We start from the raw sequence: 23735 nt of genomic DNA, 5'->3' as shown, positions 1-23735 counted from the left end.
CTGCTGGAGAGTTTTAAATCAGTCAGTAAAGGCGAAACATTGCACAGAATTAAAAAAACAACAAAACAACAACAACAACAATGAGCATCATCCCAGTTGCAATGGGTTTTATGTTTTGTAAAAGGTTCTGCTCACGGCTTCATTTTCAAGTGTGTATTTTGGAGACTTGATGGCAGTGAACACTGCACTTCTGCTGCCTGTTACAACCGAAGCAAGATAAAACTTAGTGAGCTTTGCCTCACTGCCTGTCTGACCTCGAGTTTGTGGATTTGTTGGTTTGCAGAGACATAAAATGGGACCATTTATTCTGGCACCTTGGTTGAGACTGAATCAGATGCCTTTTTCTGTCAGAAAAATGCTGCACCCACAACATTCCCCCTTCCATAATAATATGTTTAATTATATTTAGTTGTGTTTAATATGATGAAAGACATATTTCAAAATGTGGAGGTCTCATGTTAGAATTAAACGCCTCAATTCATCACAAGAATCAAACAAGAAAAGACAATGTACACATCATGAAATGCAAAGTGTGAGTTTTTATTAAAGTGTTTGATTATTGATGAGAAAGTGGACAGGAGGCCTGCAGCATAAAAGCATCAGATTCAGGATTTTCCTCATCTGTGTCAGTCAGGCTGAAGGTGTTGGCTTCAGATCCACTGCACAGAGGCTCAGTCTAATTGCAGGATGCGTTACATCAAGTTTCAGGAAACAGATTTAAAAGAAAAAATGAAGAGAAAGAATGTGTCAAAAAATCAAATCCAAAGTCCCGTCAACCGTTAAAAATCCAACCTGACAATCTGACAGTGATCTCATCTGAGCCTCTCAGTGGTTTTTATCTGTTGATGTTTCAGATTCACTCTTTTCTCCTCAGGTGTTGAATCAGCTGATGTGCGGTCAGTTTGTCGGTTGGCGTTTTGTCGTCATGCCTGTCGTCCGTCATTCGTCTGGAGGCGTCTGTCAACCTCTCCGCTTCAGGAGGGAGTCAATTTTGCTCTGCATGTTGTCCAGCTTGGTGTCGATGGAGCTGATGGGCACGGGGTGAGGCACGAGGTACCTTGGTGCCTCACTGATGGTGGTGTTCTTTTCACATCTTCTTCCATAGAAATCATCTGGACAGTCACACATCCAGTCGATGGAATCCAGAATTCTATGACATGTACCACCGTTCATACAGGGAACCCCACGGCAGACGTCCTTTTCAATTGAGTAATAAAAGGAGAGGGAGCCCCCTGAGTACTGACAGGCTACCTTGAGTCCGGGTTCTGGAGCTTGGCCTGATTTTGGATTGTAAGAGACATGCCACAGTTTAGGCTTTTCATAGACGTAATTATGTTTGGAATGGTAAAAACCATTAGCATGGCAGTTACCCACTTTTGCAATTGCCGACTTATCGTTGCAGGTCAGGCTAACCTTTTTAATGCAATTAATGGAGGGCGAGTAATTGTGTCGTCCTAAACTGATGGTGAAACCCACAGCAGCAGTGATCTTCCCCACAGTGATTTTTACAGTGAAACCAGAAGTTTCATCAGGGTAGCGCTGCTCCGTGTCATACACCACCACCACCCAGTTGTACCAGAAGTACTTCTTGTCCAAAGCATTCTTGATCTTAATAGCGGTTTGTGTGTTGTTGCCATAGCTCTGAGCTTTGCTGATCTCCACCACATCCTTCTTCATGTACTCCTCGTAGTTGTTCAGGCAGTAGTTCAGAGCATTTTTTTGAGCTCTAACAACTTGTTTCATCATTGAGGTGTGTTCAGCTGCCTTGACTGACGTGTCGAAACCCATCAGACTCCAGTAGAACTGGTTGAGGACCATCCCCCTATACATTAGGGTGTTGAAATAGAAAGCATACGTGGCCACATCATAAAAGCCACATTTAAACTTCCTGGTCAGGATGTCGAGCAGGTTCTTGCTGAGAGACGTGCCCCTGACGGTCAGGTAGTGGTAGAGGCTGGCCACGCTGCCTTCAGTGGCCGTGTTCTCATAGAAGGTGGTGAACATTTCGGCCACACGGATCCTTGTCTCGTTGCTCTGTGGCAATCTGGAGGTATTAAGGAACTCATTTAACTTCTTCCAGGCGTTGAGGATGCGGACCTCGTCCTGAGAGTAGACGCTGGCGTAGTTGTGCCATTCCACATCCGTTGCCAGGTTGGAGATCTCCATGGAGAGAGAGTCCAGCTTCCTGTTCACCTCATCCAGATCAGCCTGCAGCTGGTCTGTGGGGCTCTCCTGAGGAATGAAGATTAAAACCATACTGACTAAGGAGAGCATCAGACCTCCAATGCCTGGCACCAAACCAGCGAACTTTGAGATCTTCTCCATTATGCCTGACAACGTTCTTGTTTTCTCGAGATACTCAAATGTAGATTTGAATGCTTCCAGAGTAGCTTTCCCAAATTCCATGACTTCCTTTGTTTTCTCTTGAGTAAGGTAGGGCAGGTCCCTCCTGATTCTGGTGGAGCGTTGAGAGTTGGTGGAGTTGAAGGTGGGGTCATGTGACAGAGCAGAGGTGGTCGTCCAATAGAAAAGGGGGATCAAGGAGGGCAACAGCAACAAAACTGAAAGCTTCGGCACTACCATCTCTGCAACACAGACAATATTATTAACTTTCAAACTGTTCCACATCCAAGAGTCAGACCAGCAGATGCATCAACCCTCCACCCCCCACAACATGTCACATTTTGTTGTTGAAGCTCTTCAGCTTTCCTGTGAGCAAGATGTTGCTTTGTTCATGTTGTCTGTTGTGACAGACCAAGCTGTGGACACACTGATATACACAAGTGTGAACAGTTCGTGTTAGATTCATGCATAAATGGGGATGGAGACACCTGCTTTATTTGCAGTGCAGTACTAAATGTAAGGTATTGTGGGTAATCTATGCAGAGTTAGGCATAACTTTGAAGAAACCCTGTAGTCTAGATGGAAAAGGGGGTCGACGCACATCCCCCGGATTTTTTTATGCCACCTGGTTTTTCTTTGTCCTTGAAGTGTCTATTTTAAGAATATGCCAGGTAACAAGCTGAAATCCTGTATGAAAGGCTTCATTTTCATCCCTTTATTGCACCTTAACCGAACCCAAAAACCAAAATATGATATTTAGAAAGTGGCATAACTTTTTATGTGAACAACTTACAGAGACAAATGAACACATTTTCCCACACAACTTTGAACCCAGGAATTTAATGGAATGGTTATTTCCATCATTTGACAACATATTGCCTTTTAGTTTTTATTATTTATGGTCATAAATGGAAAAAAATGGCAAAAAATGCTCATTTGACAACTATTTTTTCCACATCACCACCAACTAGTTGACCGAAGCTACTCATCATCCTCATCATCACTGAAGAGATCTTCTAAATCTATTTTCTCCATTTCCAGCTCTTCATCATCATTATCTTCATACTCTCCATCCTCTTCACCAGGGGCGGAATGGGACAAAAAATCGGCCCGGGCATTTTGGACCAGACCGGCCCATCACATTCAATAATGCAGACCTTTCCGGTCTTTTTGCTCTCTTAAATGTGTATACCAACTGTGCTAATTTTAAAAAGTGTTATTTTCTTTCATTTTTGTACATTGTACCAAACCAGGGGTAGCCTACATAAAAACAAATAGGCTAATAATTGTGTGGTGATGAAGTTAAAATGCTAACTTAGCCTACTGTTATTGCTGATGTGGTATTTAGTTCAGGATGAAGATATAAGTAGGCAAATAAGTTACCAAGACCCATTTTTAATTTTTGCACATTTGGTAGCATTTGCTTGAAGAGCAAGTTTCTTTTTTTTCTGGCAGTTTTTCTGCGCCAACTTTGACCGGACCGGTGGTTGGGGACCGCTGACGTAGATTATCAAACATGGTGCATTGTTGAGCTTTTAAATAAACTCCATATGTTGCCAGATGTTTAACTAAATTCGACATGTTACCTCCCTTGCATGACATTGCTTTAAAGCATCTGTTGCATGTCGCAGTCTGCATCCTCCTTAGACGTGAAATGCAGCCAAACCTCGGAGCGTTTTGCCTTCAGCATCTTTAATAATCCTCTCTCTATCAGTTCTGATCAATAAGTGTGCTGAGCAGCGGTGCTGACGTCACGTGCAACAACCGCAAGTTGACACCGGAACACCAGGTGGCGGCACCGAAATTTTTGTTCTTATTCAGTCTCGTTACTACCGTTTACATCGGAACCGGTGCCCTGTTGGCACCGCGTTTCGGTACACAACCCTAGACTTGATCAAGATGCAAGATCATCAAGCAAGGTGAAGCCCCTGAAAAAGCTCCAGAAAAATCCAAAACTCCACAATGCTTTCAGGCAGCTTGGTGAGGACTGGCTGGTCATGGATGAGGTTCAACAGGAGATGGAGAAGTCTACATGCATCTTGTATGGCCAAGCATGGATGACATCTGTTGATGCAGTAAGAGCAAAGATGCTACAGAGAGCAGAGTCAGAAGAACAGGCAGCTCTTGACAAGGAAGCTGATTCCGCCAACAACACCTTGTCTGGGGGTGAAGAGCAGGGATGGACTGGCCATCAGGCCCATCGGGCATTTCGACAGTCCCCTGACACTTTTTTTTTTTATTATTATTTAAATAGCTGACCAGCCCATACAACCAGTAGATCAGCGGCCTGATTGACACTGGGCTGGCCCAATCACATTGCTAAACAACCCCTTTTGCGTAGTCCCGGGCCGATTTTTTGTCCCAGTCCGCCCCTGGTGAAGAGGATGGAGAGTATGGGGATAATGTTGAGGATGAAGAGCTGGAAATTGAGGAAATAGATTTAGAAGATCTAAATCTAATGATTTGAGCACTGATTATCAACATGCATACAGGGACGAGCACTCCACTGTCACTGCTCTTACTCAAATGGTGGATGAGTGGCTATATGAAATTGACAACAAACATCTAGTAGGAGCAGTATTATGGATTTCAGTGCTGCTTTCGATGTCATTGATCACAATTTGTTGTTGCAGAAATTAGCATGTCCAATGATCTACCACTGACCCTAAAGAACGCTAAAATTTCGATGTATGCAGATGATTCCACAATATACACAGCAAAACCCACAATGGATGAACTAAGTGGTGTTTTAAATCAGGAACTTCAAGCAGTAGTAGAACCGAACTAAAGCTATATGTAAATGATGTGGAGGTAGAACAAGTGCAAGAAACCAAACTTCTAGGAATACTATTCGACAGTAAGTTAACATGGTCTAAACACATAGAGAAAGTAATAAATAAAATGGGCAGAAGTCTTGCAACAATAAGGAGATGCTGTGATTTTTTACCTTTAAATTTAAGGGAAGTGTCATTAAAAGTCTTGTTTTATCACACTTAGACTATTGCTGAGGTTTGGTCGTGCGCTGCCACATTATCGATAAAGAAACTGCAAATTGCTCAGAATAAAGCAGCACGATGTTTACTTCAATGTCCATATCGAACAAATGTCAGGGCAATGCATAACGGTCTTGCTTGGTTGAATGTAAAGAACAGATTTATTGCCTCATTACTAACTTTTATTTGGAAAATATCAGTGACTAAATAGCCAAGGGTTCTATATAAACGTTTGTCTTTTAGTTCTGATGAACATGTATATAACACCAGGCATGCTACTTAATTTTTCACCATAGATAATAAAAACCAAGAGGCAATATGTTGTCAAATGATGGACATAACCATTCCATTAAATTCCTGGGTTCAATGTTGTGTGGGAAAATGTGTTCATTTGTCTCTTTAAGTTGTTTACATAAAAAGTTATGCCACTTTCTAAATATCATATTTTGGTTTTTGGGTTCGGTTAAGGTGCAATAAAGGGTTGAAAATGAAGCCTTTCAGACATGATTTCAGCTTGTTACCTGGCATATTCTTAAAGTAGACACTTCAAGGACAAAGAAAAACCAGGTGGCATAAAAAAAATCCGGGGGATGCCGTCGACCCCCTTTTCCATCTAGACTACTGTAGGTTAATCCCATGTTGAATTGTGCAGTGATTGTATTAGTCATCATGTAATCTTTACTGAACTGTTTTTTATGACATTTTTAAGGAGCTGACAGTGACTAGTTAACTTTGAGTTCGCGATTATTTTCTCATATGGAGCTGAATGCAAAGCCCAGCATACGTCTGTCTGAGGCTGTTTCTCCTGATTAATTTATTGTGGGTTGTGTATTGCTTTTTTGATCTGTTTCCAGGCTGGCAAGACACCCACTTGATTACATAAATGGGTGTTGTTTGTTTCCCTGTTATGCAGATACACAATATCGAAGGAAACACACAAATTCATTTCTCTAGCAGGAAAGTTCTGGATTACACTGGTCTACAAGTAAAATGCTTCCAGAATAAAAGTAGTTAAACTTTACCTACTTTCAGTTAATAAAAAAGAAAAAAATAAGTCAAAAGTGATGGTTGGCTCAAGTTATGAAGATACAGTAATAAGTCAAATACTGAAATTCTATACGAAGTAATGAGAGAGTGATTATTAATTGAAAGGATATGTATGTGTCTGAGCTACAAGTTCTGACTCAAAACATTTCTGCAATGTAGAACATATTCATCTATACTGATGTTTTGATAGAACATGCCCTCTTTCACATATTATACGACTTGTTACATTTCATAAACCACGACGAGCTTTGATCTAAGTCATATGTAGCAGCTTTTATAATTGTCAGTGTGTGATACTTTTATCAAACTGTCTCATATTTTTTACCTGAGGAAGCAGAGATGCCTTGAAACTTTGTAAACAATGCAGATAACTTCTGTTATATTTATGGTGAGGTAACCTTTCCATCACAAAAGAGCAGTTTAACTGCTGTTGTGCAAAAGGCATATCATCTTTATTTTGGATGCAAAATAAGGGATGAGGACAAGAGTTGGGCCCCACATTTTTGTTGTAACACATGGGCAACTAATCTTTGTTAGTGACTCAACAAAAAAAGAAAATCTATGCCTTTTGCAGTTCCAAAGATTTGGCGAGAACCAACAGATGCCAGTAGTGGAGCTGTAAGTGATGAGCGTGGGGAGCGATTTCACCAGGACACTGCAGCCATGGAGAAAAGGTATCAGGGAAAATGGAATCCATCTACCGTATTTCACCAATTAATAGCCGGGGCGTTTAATGCGCAAAATCAACTTGGACCCCGGGCGTTTAAAAGAACCAGGCGGCTATTCGCTGCAGGCCTTTATTTATTTTTGCACAGACCTGCACCAGGCCGTTACTGTGATGACAGTTACTGTCCAACATATTTACAGTCGGTCCATTTAAGATTACGGTACACCCTTTTTTCTAACGTTAGCTAGCGCTCTTATTTTGACAGAAATTGTAAGTGCCGCACTGTTATTGTGCGGTTAACTGTTTACTTCTGCAAAAATAAGGTGAATGGCCTTATTTTGGGTTTACCTCAATATAATGCAAATAATCGCCCCAGCGGTTATTGGGGTGGGCGTTTAATACGCAAAATGGGTGCAGACCTCAGGCGTTTAAAAGAACCAGGCGGCTGTTTGCGGCCCGGAGATTAATTGGGGAAATACAGTATGCTGGCTGACTACTGTTGGAATATGTCAAGGGATGATCCTGATGCCGTGTACAAGAGACAAGACAAAAAGCACCATGTACACACTGAATAATTGTTGTTTAAGTGATGTTTCAGTTTGTATTTTCCTAATACATTTAGTTACAATAAGTCATGAGACTTCTTTTGTTTAATCCTCGCCAAGGTAGCACTTGGACACTTCAGATATAAGTATTCTTTCAAACGCAAGATTTATGTACATGTATATACATACACAAAACTTTGTCATTCAATCTCTTGGAAACATTAGCCAATCATCAGTTTTATCATTTGTTTTCCAGTTCATCTTATCAAAGTATGTAAGATTTAGCCAATTTTATCTCGGAAGCAAACAGTTTCCAAAAATTTGTATACCGGTGATAGAGCCAATCGGTGTAGCTGCATCACCACATCATCAATCAAATAAATGAGCATGAGCCCACGGTGAGGTTAGCTTGTAGTTTAGTATGAAAAGAGCAAAAAAGGGACAGATCCCCAGGCACAGCGGCGCCATGAGAAAATCAAACTCAGAAACTTACTTTATCTGGGAAAAGCCCGGACGGCGAGAGCAGCTGCTGGACGCTCGGTTTGTGTTTTCAGAAAGTGTCGCTCACAGAAGCTGAGCAGACGCTCTGCAGGGGGCAGCCAGCCTGTCCAGTCTGTCCTCACACAGTATTTCTGCTCATAATATACAGCAGTGAGTTGGAGGAGGGCCTCAGGTAGGCGTGGACAGAGGCGCTGAGCAGCCACGTCGCCAGCCAACATTAGATTGCGGGACAACCTACTAAAAAAAAAAAAAAAAAACTACACCCTTGTACACCCTTGTCAATGACAGTTTTTCATTTTAATCTTAATATTGAATATATTTAATCAACAAAATCTGCAGTAGATTTGATCAGGACAGATGAAAGTTGTAATTGAATGAATCAAATTTTCAATTTAATGTGTACACACAGATTTGTCTATATTCTCTTTACAGATTCCTTGAGGAAACATCTAATGAGTTGTTATTGTGGCGTCATATTCAACTCTGAATAATATGCCGTCTTTGCAGACACAGATCAAACACTCATATCCCTCCATGCTGTGTCCACACTAAATTTCTGCTCCTCTCCCAAACACATTCCTGTGTTTCCCACAGCATGTGCAGTTGAAAATGCATCTTCTGATTTATTTTCAACTGCAGTGGCACGAGTGAATGATGACAGAAATATATGAACACTGTCTGAAACTAACCTCGTCAAGCATGAGGTGCCACCAGTGACTAGCTCAGGGGTTTTCTATCAAATTTCTCTCACAGCTACATCATATGATTAAAATGGTTTCATAATCATATTTGATATATTTATGTTTTTAACACCCATAACACCTTGATCCTCAAGTAATAATGTGGGGAAAGCAGATAGCTTCAGCACTGCAAGTGTAACGTATATCGCAGGTGACATGCAAAGTGCTACACACACACACGCACACACACACACACACACACAGAGGAGTTGCTGGACAGAAGGAGCCTGTCCAGTCTGTCCTCAGATAATATCAGATATCTCACCTTGTAGGGAAATAATATATATGTGCCAGCTGATACCGTTTACAACAGCCTGTTCATTCTGCTCACTCTGGACCTGCAATATTTTAATGTGTCACTGCACTTCTTCTCAGGCCTGGTGTTGTGCACCAGGCCTCAGGCCTCCTGTCCACCCAGGACCTCCCTGGGTGGACAGGAGATTCAGGCAGATGGGGACGGGGCCGCTCAGGGGGACAGGAGCTGGTGGCTCCAGGAGTCCAGGCTGATGAAGGCTCATCATCAGAGGCTCTGGTTCACATTTGAAAAGCAGTAACTCCTTCATGCCAACTATAGATGATTTAGTCTAAATGGACTTTTTAGCATTTTAAGCAGCGGTCTCAGACTTGCTGTCAACAGTGTAAGTGTGTGATACCACACTGTGATTTTTCCTCCACAAAGCAGCTTTTCAGTGCCACTCTGCTGCATGGAGAGATGTTCCAGCTCCTGAGGCTGCACTGGAGTCCACTGTGAACACTTACCCAGCTGAAGACAGAGCTACAGCTCAGCTATAATCATCATCAGTGATCAGTTTTTGAGCTCAACATAGTGCTTTGACCCTTTACCAACTATTAATGGACAACAATCTTCAGGACGGCTTTTCAGAGACTGTGACTTTCCTTCAGATCCTGATCTCTGACCCGACATCACGCCAAAGTGTGTAATAGACCCGCCTGGTCCACCAGAAGACCCGCTGGTCCTCCAGAAGACCCGCTGGTCCTCCAGAAGACCCGCTGGTGCACCAGAAGAAACCATGTCAGAGGTACATGAGGCGACACCTGGGAGCCTCCGCTGCAGGTATCAGGTCAAGTATAATGTTATCATAGCATGAATGTTAGCTTGTTGGCTAATCCTTAGCTAATCGTTAGCTAATCCTTAGCGCGTTAGCTAAGTGAACTCTATCTTTATCTTTAGCTTCTTAGCTAACATTAAACAACATACTTAAAGTTTAGGAGACTTTGGCTAGCAATGCTAACTAGCAAACTAACATTAGCATACAAAAACAACAAACTCTGGTTTTGCTTGGATGTGGATTTGAATTCGAGTTGCTCACAGGAAAGTCTGCGTGTCTGTGCCTAGAAAATGCAAAACGTGACACTGACACACTTTCCCCTGGTGGACTTGAGGGTCTATTACCCTGTCATTTCGCTGTGAGACTGGACTGGACTCACCTCAGTAAGGACGACTGCAGTGACAGCTGCTTCTCAGCCCTCAGGAGACCTTCTTCAGGAACATCATGACACAGGAATGATGGAGAGATTGATGACTCATACGCCACATTTCAATGCAGAAATTGTTGAGAAATGTTCCTCCCAGGAGAGAAGATCTAAATTTCTGAATTACTGACCCACCAGCTGCACGTTTTGGTGTGAAGTGTGTTTAATACGGTGAATGTAGAGGTCTCATGTTAGAATTAAACGCCTCAATTCATCACAAGAATCAAACACAAGAAAAGACAATGTACACATCATGAAATGCAAAGTGAGAGTTTTTATTAAACAGTTTGATTATTGAGGAGAAAGTGGACAGGAGGCCTGCAGCATAAAAGCATCAGATTCAGGATTTTCCTCATCTGTGTCAGTCAGGCTGAAGGTGTTGGTTTCAGATCTGCTGCACAGAGGCTCAATCTAATTGCAGGATGCGTTACATCAAGTTTCAGGAAACAGATTTCAAAGAAAAATGACAGAAAGAATGTCTTCAAAAAATGAAAATCCAAAGTCCAGTCAACTGTTAAAAATCCAACCTAACAATCTGACAGCTGCACAAACTCAGAACCAGCAAACGTCCTCGTTGGGGTTAATATGGGATTGAATATGTTATCTCCTATGTAATTTTTTTTTCTTTCATTACATTGCCAAACCTTTTTTTTTTGTTTGTTTGTTTGTTTCATTGCTTTATCAAATGTGTTGCCACTTTCTTTGGACAGTCCTCTATACATGTTCAACAAAGTCTCAGTAAGTTAAATATTACCCTCCCCTTCAGGTGTTTAAAACACACCTCAAGGCTCATTTTTACATTTTGGCTTTTCCATCTCCAGCTTGAGCATTGATGTTTTATGTGGCACTGGGCATGTTGTATACATGTTTTGATTGATTTATGTTTATAGTCTATCGTAAAGCACTTTGGCGCAACTCCGTTTGTATTTAAATGTGCTATATAAATAAATGTGGTATGGTACTAAGAGCTCAGAAGAATATCAATCCGTCATAAATCAGATTTCAGCAAAACATTGGCACATCTGTTGACATTCTACATTTGCTTTATTTGAACAAACATTATTATGAAGCCCACCAAAGTTCTGGTCAAGACCCGCCACAGATCAAGGTTGTGTCAATCCTGTTCCAGTGAATGGGCAACAGGCCAACAAACGTCCTGACCAATCACAGCGCTGGTGGGCGTGTCTTGCAGTGGGATCCATAATAACGCCTCACAGGCATGATGTTGCAATGTAATTTAAGGCATGTAAATATTCTACTGAACTCTTAATATTTCACTTATATATCAAATAACTATCCAATGAAAGTCTCACCAATATATCTGCTTACTGATACTGATCAACTGAAGTTATGAGATTATTAGATTGAGTTTTTGTCATTTTTTTTCCTCCATCCACGCTGGTCATTTAACAAGCAGTTATAATTGGTGGGTAATTTGAAGCAAAATGCTGAGAGAGCTTTAATTTCCTCAACATGTTCCTGGTCATGTTTATTGCTTTGAGTCCAGCCAAGATCACATGACAACTATTGGTTTCCCTTCCAGCACTGATTGGAAAATTGGTACTGGAAGGGAAACCCCAAAGATGAGGGAATTTTTTTTGGGGGGGTAATAATAACATATTATACACCATACATCACCAAAACTTCAAATTTTCACTGTAGTTTTCCATGCTGCTATACTACAACAACAAACCATCATTTTTGTGAGAGCATTTTCAAAAGCTCTGTTTCAAGTGGATGAGAACATTGTTTTAGTTTGGAACAGAATGGCAAAATCAAGAAGTAGACATGCATTCTCTGATTTCTTCATATAAGTGTGGATTGGACCAAATTCAGTCGGTTGAAATTTTATTGGAAGGCCGCTGTTGTTTCACTCTGCAGTTATTTGGTCTGTAATACGGTTGATTAATGCGATCGCATCTGAGATGTTACACAATTTCACTTTTGTCCAATCACTGTGGTCAGTTTGTCGGTTTGGTGTTTAGTCGTGATGCCTGTCGTCCATCAGTCGTCTGGAGGCGTCTGTCAGCCATTCTGCTGCAGGAGCGAGTGAATCTGATCCTTCAAGGTGCTCAGTGTGTCATTGATTTTGTTCAGCTTGGTGTCGATGGTGCTGATGGCGGGCAGAGGTTCAGACACAAGTGTCTTGTTGTCCTTATTGAAGGTCGGAATTTTTTTCTCACATGTGTATCCATCGTAACCGTCTGGACATTCACACTCCCACTGGTTGGACTCAAACAGCATCTGACATGGCCACCATTCTTACAGAGAGTGGAAGATTTGCAGTGATCCTTTCTTCCTGAGTGATACAAAGAGAGCGAGCCTGTGTATGACCTGTACCACGAACATTTTTTTTGTAGGTGGATTGGGGAAACAGAGCAGGTTTCTCTTCATAAGAGATATGCATCAGTTTGACATGAGACATAAAAAGGAAGTATGTCGGGTCTTGTTTCCAAACCGCCTATAGTATATGGTTGACTTACCCTAAAAGGGCAACCTTTGCCTTTTCCTTTGATTTCCGCAAACACGCTACTGCAGGTTGTCTTGGGGATACAGCCCCAGACTTCGCCCCTGTCGATCCCAATTATCCCACTATTGACATAACCCACGGCGACGGTGATCTTCTCCATTGGGATTACAGTGAAACCAAAAGTTCATCAGGGTAGTCCTGCTTCGTGTCGTACACCACCACCACCCAGTCGTACCAGAAGTACTTCTTGTCCAATGCCAATTTTATCTGCTTAGCAATTTTTTCTTTGTCATTGTAGCTGTATTTTTTGCTGATCTCCTCCACGTCCATCTTCACATACTCCTCGTAGTTGCTGTTGCAATGGTTCAGAGCATTTTTCTCAGCAATGACGACTTGTTTCATCATTGAGGTGTGTTCAGCTGCCTTGACTGACGTGTTGAAACCCATCAGACTCCAGTAGAACCTGGTTGGGAACATCCCCCTATACATCAGGCTGTTGAAATAGAAAGCATACGTGACCACATCATGAAAGCTGCATTTAAACTTCCTGGTCAGGATGTCGAGCAGGTTCTTGCTGAGAGACGTGCCCCTGACGGTCAGGTAGTGGTAGAGGCTGGCCACGCTGCCTTCAGTGGCCGTGTTCTCATAGAAGGTGGTGAACATCTCAGCCAGACGGATCTTTTGCTCCTCGCTCTGTGCTGACATCGAACTGTTGAGGATCTCATTGAACTTCTTCCAGGCGTTGAGGATGCGGACCTCGTCCTGAGAGTAGACGCTGGCGTAGTTGTGCCATTCCACATCCGTTGCCAGGTTGGAGATCTCCATGGAGAGAGAGTCCAGCTTCCTGTTCACCTCATCCAGATCAGCCTGCAGCTGGTCTGTGGGGCTCTCCTGAGGAATGAAGGCCAAGACCACATCATTAAGCCCACTACCAGACCTCCGATGCCTGGTGCCAAGCTGGCAAACTTTGCAACCTTCTTTATGATGCCTGACAATGTTTTTGCTTTTTCATACAGCTCAAATCCATCTTTGACTAAAGTCAGACCAGCTCTTGCTTCCTCGATGATTTTTCCTGCTTTCTCTTGAGTAAGGTAGGGCATGGCTCTCTTGACCCTGGTGGGGGGTCGAGAGTTGGTGTAGTTGAAGGTGGGGTCATGTGACAGAGCAGAGGTGGTCGTCCAATAAAGAGGAAGGATCAAGGAGGGCAACAGCAACAAAACTGAAAGCTTCGGCACCACCATCTCTGCAACACAGACAATATTATTAACTTTCAAACTGTTCCACATCCAAGAATCAGACCAGCAGATGCATCAACCCTCCACCCCCACAACATGTCACATTTTGTTGTTGAAGCTCTTCAGCTTTCCTGTGAGCAAGATGTTGCTTTGTTCATGTTGTCTGTTGTGACAGACCAAGCTGTGGACACACTGATATACACAAGTGTGAACAGTTTCATGTTAAATTCATGCATAAATGGGGATGGAGACACCTGCTTTATTTGCAGTGCAGTACTAAATGTAAGGAATTATGGGTAATCTATGCAGAGTTAGGCATAATTTTGAAGAAACCCGTAGGTTAATCCCACATTGAATTGTGCAGTGATTTATTAGTCAGCATGCAACATTTGCTGAAATATTTTTTATGACATTTTTAGGGAGCTAACAGTGACTAGTTAACTTTGAGTCTGTGATTATTTTCTCATTTGGAGCTGAATGCAAAGCCCAGCAGACATCTGTCTGAGGCTGTTTCTCCTGATTAATTTATTGTGGGTTGTGTATTGCTTTTTTGATCTGTTTCCAGGCTGTCAAGACATCCACTTGATTACACAAATGGGTGTTGTTTGTTTCCCTGTTATGCAGATACACAACATCGAAGGAAACACACAAATTAATTTCTCTAGCAGGAAAGTTCTGGATTACACTGGGTCTACAAGTAAAATGCTTCCAGAATAAAAGTAGTTAAACTTACCTACCTAGTAATGAGAGAGCGATTATTAATTGAAAGGATATGTATGTGTCTGAGCTACAAGTTCTGACTCAAAACATTTCTGCAATGTAGAACATATTCATCTATACTGATGTTTTGATAGAACTTGCCCTCTTTCACATATTATACGACTTGTTACATTTCATAAACCACGACGAGCTTTGATCTAAGTCATATGTAGCAGCTTTTATAATTATCAGTGTGTGATACTTTTATCAAACTGTCTCATATTTTTTACCTGAGGAAGCAGAGATGCCTTGAAACTTTGTAAACAATGCAGATAACTTCTGTTATATTTGTGGTGAGGTAACCTTTGCATCACAAAAGAGCAGTTTAACTGCTGTTGTGCAAAAGGCATATCATCTTTATTTTGGATGCAAAATAAGGGATGAGGACAAGAGTTGGGCCCCACATTTTTGTTGTAACACATGGGCAACTAATCTTTGTCAGTGACTCAACAAAAAAAGAAAATCTATGCCTTTTGCAGTTCCAAAGATTTGGCGAGAACCAACAGATGCCAGGTAGTGGAGCTGTAAGTGAGGAGCGTGGGGAGCGATTTCACCAGGACACTGCAGCCATGGAGAAAAGGTATCAGGGAAAATGGAATCCATCTACCGTATTTCACCAATTAATAGCCGTGGGCGTTTAATGCACAAAATCAACTCGGACCCCGGGCGTTTAAAAGAACCAGGTGGCTATTTGCTGCAGGCCTTTATTTATTTTTGCACAGACCTGCACCAGGCCATTACTGTGATGACAGTTACTGTCCAACATATTTACAGTCGGTCCATTTAAGATTACGGTACACCCTTTTTTCTAACGTTAGCTAGCTCTCTTATTTTGAAAGAAAACGAAGAAAGAAAATCAAACTCAGAAACTTACTTTAACTGGGAGAAGCCCGGACGGCGAGAGCAGCTGCTGGACGCTCGGTTTGTGTTTTCAGAAAGTGTCGCTCACAGAAGCTGAGTAGACGCTCTGCAGGGGACAGCCAGCCTGTCCAGTCTGTCCTCACACAGTATTTCTGCTCATAATATACAGCAGTGAGTTGGAGGAGGGTCTCAGGTAGGCGTGGACAGAGGCGCTGAGCAGCCACGTCGCCAGCCAACATTAGATTGCGGGACAACCTACTAAAAAAAAAAACAAAAAACAAAAAAAAAAAACTACACCCTTGTACACCCTTGTCAATGACAGTTTTTCATTTTAATCTTAATATTGAATATATTTAGTCAACAAATCTGCAGTAGATTTGATCAGGACAGATGAAAGTCGCAGTCGTATGAAATCAAATTTTCAATTAATGTGTACACACAGATTTGTCTATATTCTCTTTACCGATTCCTTGAGGAAACATCTATGAGTTGTTATTGTGGCGTCATATTCAACTCTGATAATATGCCGTCTTTGCAGACACAGATCTAACACTCATATCCCTCCATGCTGTGTCCACACTAAATTTCTGCTCCTCTCCCAAACACATTCCTGTGTTTCCCACAGCATGTGCAGTTGAAAATGCATCTTCTGATTTATTTTCAACTGCAGTGGCACGGAGAAATGATGACAGAAATATATGAACACTGTCGATCTGCCAGCACTATTTCAGGGTCTGAAACTAACTTCAGCCTAACCAGTGACTAGCTCAGGGGTTTTCTATCAAATTTCTCTCACAGCTGCATTATATGATTAAAATGGTTTCATAATCATATTTGATATATTTATGTTTTTAACACCCATAACACCTTGATCCTCGAGTAATAATGTGGGGAAAGCAGATAGCTTCAGCAGATAGCTTCAGCACTGCAAGTGTAACGTATATCGCAAGTGACATGCAAAGTGCTACACACACACACACACACACACACACACACACACACACACACACACAGAAGAGTTGCTGGACAGAAGGAGCCTGTCCAGTCTGTCCTCAGATAATATCAGATATCTCACCTTGTAGTGAAATAATAATATATATGTGCCAGCTGATACCGTTTACAACAGCCTGTTCATTCTGCTCACTCTCGACCTGCAATATTTTAATGTGTCACTGCACTTCTTCTCAGGCCTGGTGTTGTGCACCAGGCCTCAGGCAGATGGGGACGGGGCCGCTCAGGGGGACAGGAGCTGGTGACTCCAGGAGTCCAGTCTGATGAAGGCTCATCATCAGAGGCTCTGGTTCACATTTCCTCCTCACAACTCCTTTATGCCAACTATAGATGATTAGTCTAAATGGACTTTTTAGCATTTTAAGCAGCGGGTCTCAGACTTGCTGTCAACAGTGTAAGTGTGTGATACCACACTGTGATTTTTCCTCCACAAAGCAGCTTTTCAGTGCCACTCTGCTGCATGGAGAGATGTTCCAGCTCCTGAGGCTGCACTGGAGTCCACTGTGAACACTTACCCAGCTGAAGACAGAGCTACAGCTCACCTATAATCATCATCAGTGATCAGTTTTGAACTCAACATAGTGCTTTGACCCTTATACCAACCCTTTTCAGAGACTGTGACTTTCCTTCAGATCCTGATCTCTGACCTGACATCACGCCAAAGTGTGTAGACCCGCTGGTTCCACCAGAAGACCCGCTGGTCCTCCATAAGACCCGCTGGTCCTCCAGAAGACCCGCTGGTGCACCAGAAGAAACCATGTCAGGTACATGATGCACACCTGGGAGCCTCTGCTGCAGGTATCAGGTCAAGTATAATGTTATCATAAGCATGAATGTTAGCTTGTTGGCTAATCCTTAGCTAATCGTTAGCTAATCCTTAGCGCGGTTAGCTAGTGAACTCTATCTTTTAGCTTCTTAGCTAACATTAAAACAACATACTTAAAGTTTAGGAGACTTTGGCTAGCAATGCTAACTAGCAAACTAACATTAGCATACAAAAACAACAAACTCTGGTTTTGCTTGGATGTGGATTTGAATTCGAGTTGCTCACAGGAAAGTCTGCGTGTCTGTGCATAGAAAATGCAAAAACGTGACACTGACACACTTTCCCTGGTGGACTTGAGGGTCTATTACCCTGTCATTTCGCTGTGAGACTGGACTGGACTCACCTCAGTAAGGACGACTGCAGTGACAGCTGCTTCTCAGCCCTCAGGAGACCTTCTTCAGGAACATCATGACGCAGGAATGATGGAGAGATTGATGACTCATACGCTTCATTTCAACGCAGAAATTGTTGAGAAATGTTCCTCCCAGGAGAGAAGATCTAAATTTCTGAATTACTGACCCACCAGCTGCACGTTTTGGTGTGAAGTGTGTTTAATACGGTGAATGTAGAGGTCTCATGTTAGAATTAAACGCCTCAATTCATCACAAGAATCAAACAAGAAAAGACAATGTACACATCATGAAATGCAAAGTGAGACTTTTTATTAAACAGTTTGATAATTGATGAGAAAGTGGACAGGAGGCCTGCAGCATAAAAGCATCAGATTCAGGATTTTCCTCATCTGTGTCAGTCAGGCTGAAGGTGTTGGTTTCAGATCCGCTGCACAGAGGCTCAGTCTAATTGCAGGATGTGTTACATCAAGTTTCAGAAAACAGATTTAAAAGAAAAATGAACAGAAAGAATGGCTCAAAAAATCAAATCCAAAGTCCAGTCAACCGTTAAAAATCCAACCTGACAATCTGACAGCTGCACGAAGCATTAACTCAGAACCAGGAGTAAACGTCCTCGTTGGGGTTAATATGGGATTGAATACATCATCTGAATGAGATGCAGTTCTGCAGACAGGTGACAAATGAAAGGTAAAACCATCAGAAGGTGTTGGGTCGACATCACCTGGGCCTGCTGAACATTTTTCTTCATGCTGCAGAGCATGATGGGAGCTGAACTGCTTCATCGTACCTGTGTGGAAACATCTGCACTCATTGTTTCTCTACTCATTTATTCAGGTTTTTCCTTCAATTTGTCCCCCGTCTGCATGTTATTGACAGTTGGCTGCTCTTTCATCACACTCAGAGTTTTTCTTACCCTTACTTGGTTAATGTTTCTGTTTAGTCTTGTTACTGATCAGCTGAAGTGATCAGATTGATTTATCTGTCATTTCTGCTGTAAGGCTGCTGCTGTTTCACTCTGTGGTTGTTTGGTCTGAAGGTGCTCAGTTACAGCGATCTCAGCTGAGCCTCTCAGTGGTTTTTATCTGCTGATGTTGCAGTTTCACTCTTTTCTCCTCAGGTGTTGAATCAGCTGATGTGTGGTCAGTTTGTCGGTTGGCGTTTCGTCATCATGCCTGTCGTCCGTCAGTCGTCTGGAGGCGTCTGTCAACCTCTCTGCTGCAGGAGGGAGTAAATACCATCAATTTTGCTCTGCATGTTCTCCAGCTTGGTGTTGATGGTGCTGATGATGGGCACGGGGTGAGGCACGAGGTACCTTGGTGCCTCACTGATGGTGGTGCTGTTTTCACATCTTTTTCCATAGAAATCATCTGTACAGTCACACATCCAGTCGTTGGACATCAGCATCCTTCGCACGTACCATTGTTCATACAAGGAATCCCTGGACAGACTTTCTCTCCCTTGAGTAATAAAGGAGAGGAGCCCTCCGAGAAGGTCCCCCACCGACAAGTTTCATTGCAGCAGGAATGTGGGACGTGAACAGATTTCGGATCATAAGAGAGATGCATCAGTTTTCTCCTGACTTCAATAAATTCTTGATGATCATCGTATGTAGCAACAATCTCTACATAACATAACTCCCTGTTATTGATTTCCCCCTCGTCATCGCAGTTTGCCATGGGTCCACAAAGCATTTGGGAAGACCGCCACTGAAGGTCCATTTTTTCTTTGTTGATGAAACCCACAGCGATGGTGACATTCTCTACAGGGATTACAGTGAAACCATCTGTTTTGTCAGGGTAGTCCTGCTTCGTGTCGTACACCACCACCACCCAGTTGTACCAGAAGTACTTCTGTCCAAAGCCGTTTTGATCTCAGATGCAATTAGTTCTTTGTCCTTGTAGCTGTATTTTTTGCTGATCTCCACCACATCCCTCTTCATGTACTTCTCATAGTTGTTCATGCAGTAGTTCAGAATTGTTTTTTGAGCTCTAACAACTTGTTTCATCATTGAGGTGTATTCAGCTGCCTTGACTGACGTGTCGAAACCCATCAGACTCCAGTAGAACTGGTTGAGGACCATCCCCCTATACATCAGGCTGTTGAAATAGAAAGCGTACATGGCCACGTCATCAAAGCCACATTTAAACTCCTGGTCAGGATGTCGAGCAGGTTCTTGCTGAGAGACGTGCCCTGACGGTCAGGTAGTGGTAGAGGCGGGCCACGCTGCCTTCAGTGGCCGTGTTCTCATAGAAGGTGGTGAACATCTCGGCCACACGGATCCTTGTCTCGTTGCTCTGTGGCAACCTGGAGCTCTTAAGGAACTCATTTAACTTCTTCCAGGCGTTGAGGATGCGGACTCGTCCTGAGAGTAGACGCTGGCGTAGTTGTGCCATTCCACATCCGTTGCCAGGTTGGAGATCTGATGGAGAGGGAGTCCAGCTCCTGTTCACCTCATCCAGATCAGCCTGCAGCTTGTCTGTGGGGCTCTCCGAGGAATGAAGATTAAACCATACTGACGAAGGAGAGGATCAGGCCTCCAATGCCTGGCACCAAACCAGCAAACTTTGAGATCTTCTCCATTATACCTGACAACGTTCTTGTTTTCTCAAGATACTCAAATGTAGATTTGAATGCTTCCAGAGCAGCTTTTCCATTGTCCATGACTTCCTTTGTTTTCTCTTGAGTAAGATAGGTCAGGTCCCTCCTGATTCTGGTGGGGGGTGGAGAGCTGGTGGAGTTGACGGTGGGGTCATGTGACAGAGCAGAGGTGTTTGTCCAACAGAGGAGGATCAAAGGAGGCAACAGCAACAACACATGTAGGACCGCCATCTCTGCAACACAGACAATAACATATTATTCATTTTCAAAACGTTCCACATCCAAGAATCAAACCAGCAGATATGTCACCCCAACCCCACAAAGTGTGAAGTTTATTTTTTGAAGCTCTGCAATTTTCTTGCTTGCAAAAGGTAGCTCTATTCATGTTGTCTGTTGTATCAGACCAAGCTTAGTTTAGTTTAGTTTATTGGGATCTCCATTAACTACAGCATTGCAGCAGCTACTCTTACTGGGGTCCACAAAAACTTTACATTGTGACAATGCAACCATAGCAACTTACATCATAACAATACAAAATAAACAAGACAAAGAGTTGAACACACACAAAAACAAGATGGGCTCCCAACTATAAAATAATCAAAATGTATGAAATCCAGTGGCACCTTTTATTGAGTGTCTGTGTTTGATTTGTATTCGTATTCGTATATATTCGTATGTGTGTGTGTGTGTGTGTGTGTGTGTGTGTGTGTGTGTGTGTGTGTGTGTGTGTTTGTGTATATATATATATACACAAACACACACACACATATATACACACACACATACATACATACATGTATGTATATATATATATACACACACACACACACACACACACACACACACACACACACACACATATATATATATATATATATATATATATACTTCCAGACTTCTTCCAGAGAAATAACATCACTCTTTTGAACCATCCTGCGTGTTCCCCTGATCTAAATCCAATTGAGAACATTTGGGGTTGGATGGCAAAGGGAAGTTTACAGAAATGGACACCAGTTCCAGACAGTGGATGCCCTCCGTGAAGCTTTTTCACCACTTGGAGCAACATTCCCACTAGCCTCCTGGAAACACAGCATCAAGCATGCCGAAATGAATTTTTGAGGTGATTAACAAGAATGGCGGAGCTACTCATTACTGAGTCCTTCTTGAAAATTTTATTTCTATTTTAGGGGGTTTGGGGTTTTTTTGAGATATGGTCTTAAACTTTTGATCAGCTGATGAACAGTCTTGCTTACTCAATTTTTTTTCTTCTTTTTGCATTTTGAAGCTCTATTTAGAACCTTCTTAAGATCCAACAGTGCAAATGTAAATTGTTACAATTTTTCAACTAGTCTTAAAATTTTGATCAGGAGTGTATATATAAACATTTGCAGACTCTCAAGATCAAATGTTTTTAGAATTGTTTCATTTACTTCCAGTCTTAACATCAATTTTTAAATCTTCTCCTGCACATATGGTGAGTTTTCAAAGATGTCAGGGAGTTTTGTTTTCTTAAATTACACGCTGGACCAAAGTGGTTGACAAATCTATTCTGTGACTCTCGTTGAAGTCATGAGATCAATATGGCACAGCTGCAGGTTGGTTAGCTCACTGCGGTCCTCAGCACCTTTAACCTGGAAGCTGTGTGATGCTGTCAGCCTCCCAGCGGCCTCAGGTGTGTGAGCCTCCAGCTCTGAGGCGAGGAGGGCGCTCACACCTGCTCTGTCACGGCTCTGTCTTTGGACTCGTGTCTTGTGACTTGTGTTTCTGGACGATGATCATTTTCTGTTGCTGCCGGTGTTTTCCTGGTGTTTTGGTGTAGCTTCCTTTGCCCTGCGTGTCTCTCCCATTATTTTTTTCACCTGCATCTGCTTACTCAGTCTTGTTGGCCCTCCCACTGCCACACCTGTCCTGAGTCTGATTGGTCTGCCTCCCCAGTGTTTCCACATCTCTCTTCTCCGAGCCTGTTAGTCTGCCTGCCTCACCACATGACACGCTTGCAGGTATATTTCTTTTCTTGTAATGGACAAACTGTGTCTTTAACTCCATTATTTGACTCCACTATTTGAGAAATTCAAGTGAACCATGAATTAAATAACTCATTTATTAGCTTATTCTATGCCTGTGATGTTATAAAGGTTTATGTTGAATGTCTTGATTGTAATTTGTGATTTTATTGTGTTTCAAACATCGACCTGCCCTGGGACGGCAGATGGAAATGAGCTAGTTGGTTAAATCCAGTACAAATGATCTTTTTTTTTGAGTTTAATGTGTTTTATACCAGATCTCTGATGTAATAAAAAATAAAATAAATAAATAATCAAATAATTGAAATTGTCTCCAGCAAATTTCAGACTTGACAGCAACACCAGCCACTGTACAACCTGTGCATGGTTTCAGAAGGTACTGAACACACACACACACACACCACACACACACACACACACACACACACCACCTGTCCAGTCTATCAGATAACGATGTGTCACCATGTAGGGCAATAACGTGGTGTTCCAGCCGGCAGGTGTACAGCAGCGCTTCATTCTGCTCCACTGAATCTGATGATTTTAGTGTTTTCTTGCATCACTTCTACTCCTGATTACAGAGCATCTCAAACAGCTTCACAACCTTCCTGACAGAAGGAAAATAAAAAAAAAATTGAATTAAATCACATTAGCTGAAGTTACATTACAGTGTCATTGTCAGAGTCACTGCAGTTTTATGCTTCTTGTACATTAATATTAACAACCTCTTGATGGAAAAAAAACAACAATTTAATTAAGAAACAGCAACATAATGGTCACAGTGTACAGGCTCCCCTGCTGCCCTCCATCTTCCTGACCTGGATACAGGGCATCATGGGAAGGATGTTTTTCTGTTTACTGAAAGTCTCTTGCAGCGTCCCGAGTGCTGAAGAGGTCACTGCTGCCCCATGACATGATGACATGATTTAAAACACCAATAAAAGAAAAGGTTTCTAATAGTTTGATGTTCTGGACCCCAGACTGACTTTCACTAAACCACAGACCCCCATCTGAAGCCATTTTACTGTGTAGGGACTCTTCAGTCGAGATTTTTTTCACACCCATTTAAACACAAGAAATCTGATCCAGCATCACTTATGCACAGTGGCGCCATGAGAAAATAAACTCAGAAACTTACTTTATCTAGGAAAAGCCCGGACGGCGAGAGCAGCTGCTGGACGCTCGGTTTTGTGTTTTCAGAAAGTGTCGCTCACAGAAGCTGAGTAGACGCTCTGCAGGGGACAGCCAGCCTGTCCAGTCTGTCCTCACAC

General features: G+C 42.3%; 2 protein-coding genes across 2 annotated transcripts; both read right to left on the bottom strand.

Annotated features, from left to right (window-relative positions):
* Window positions 1-827: 827 nt before the first annotated feature.
* On the bottom strand, window positions 828-2583 carry LOC115377413 (SE-cephalotoxin-like). The gene has a single exon (XM_030077117.1). It carries the CDS (start codon window positions 2581-2583, stop codon window positions 961-963), a length of 1623 nt encoding a protein of 540 aa, XP_029932977.1. The 3' UTR covers window positions 828-960.
* Window positions 2584-12965: 10382 nt separating this feature from the next.
* On the bottom strand, window positions 12966-15760 carry LOC115377546 (cephalotoxin-like protein). Its single transcript, XM_030077358.1, is given in 3 exon segments — window positions 12966-13720; window positions 13723-14043; window positions 15669-15760. Coding segments are annotated over 2 exon segments (1074 nt in total). The 5' UTR covers window positions 14042-14043; window positions 15669-15760.
* Between the last annotated feature and the right edge of the window lie 7975 nt (window positions 15761-23735).

Source organism: Myripristis murdjan, chromosome 19, assembly GCF_902150065.1.
Source record: "Myripristis murdjan chromosome 19, fMyrMur1.1, whole genome shotgun sequence".
NCBI classification, from domain to species: domain Eukaryota; kingdom Metazoa; phylum Chordata; class Actinopteri; order Holocentriformes; family Holocentridae; genus Myripristis; species Myripristis murdjan.
The sequence above is the reverse complement of the archived record's forward strand: the minus strand, read 5'-3'. Positions and strand labels throughout refer to the sequence as shown.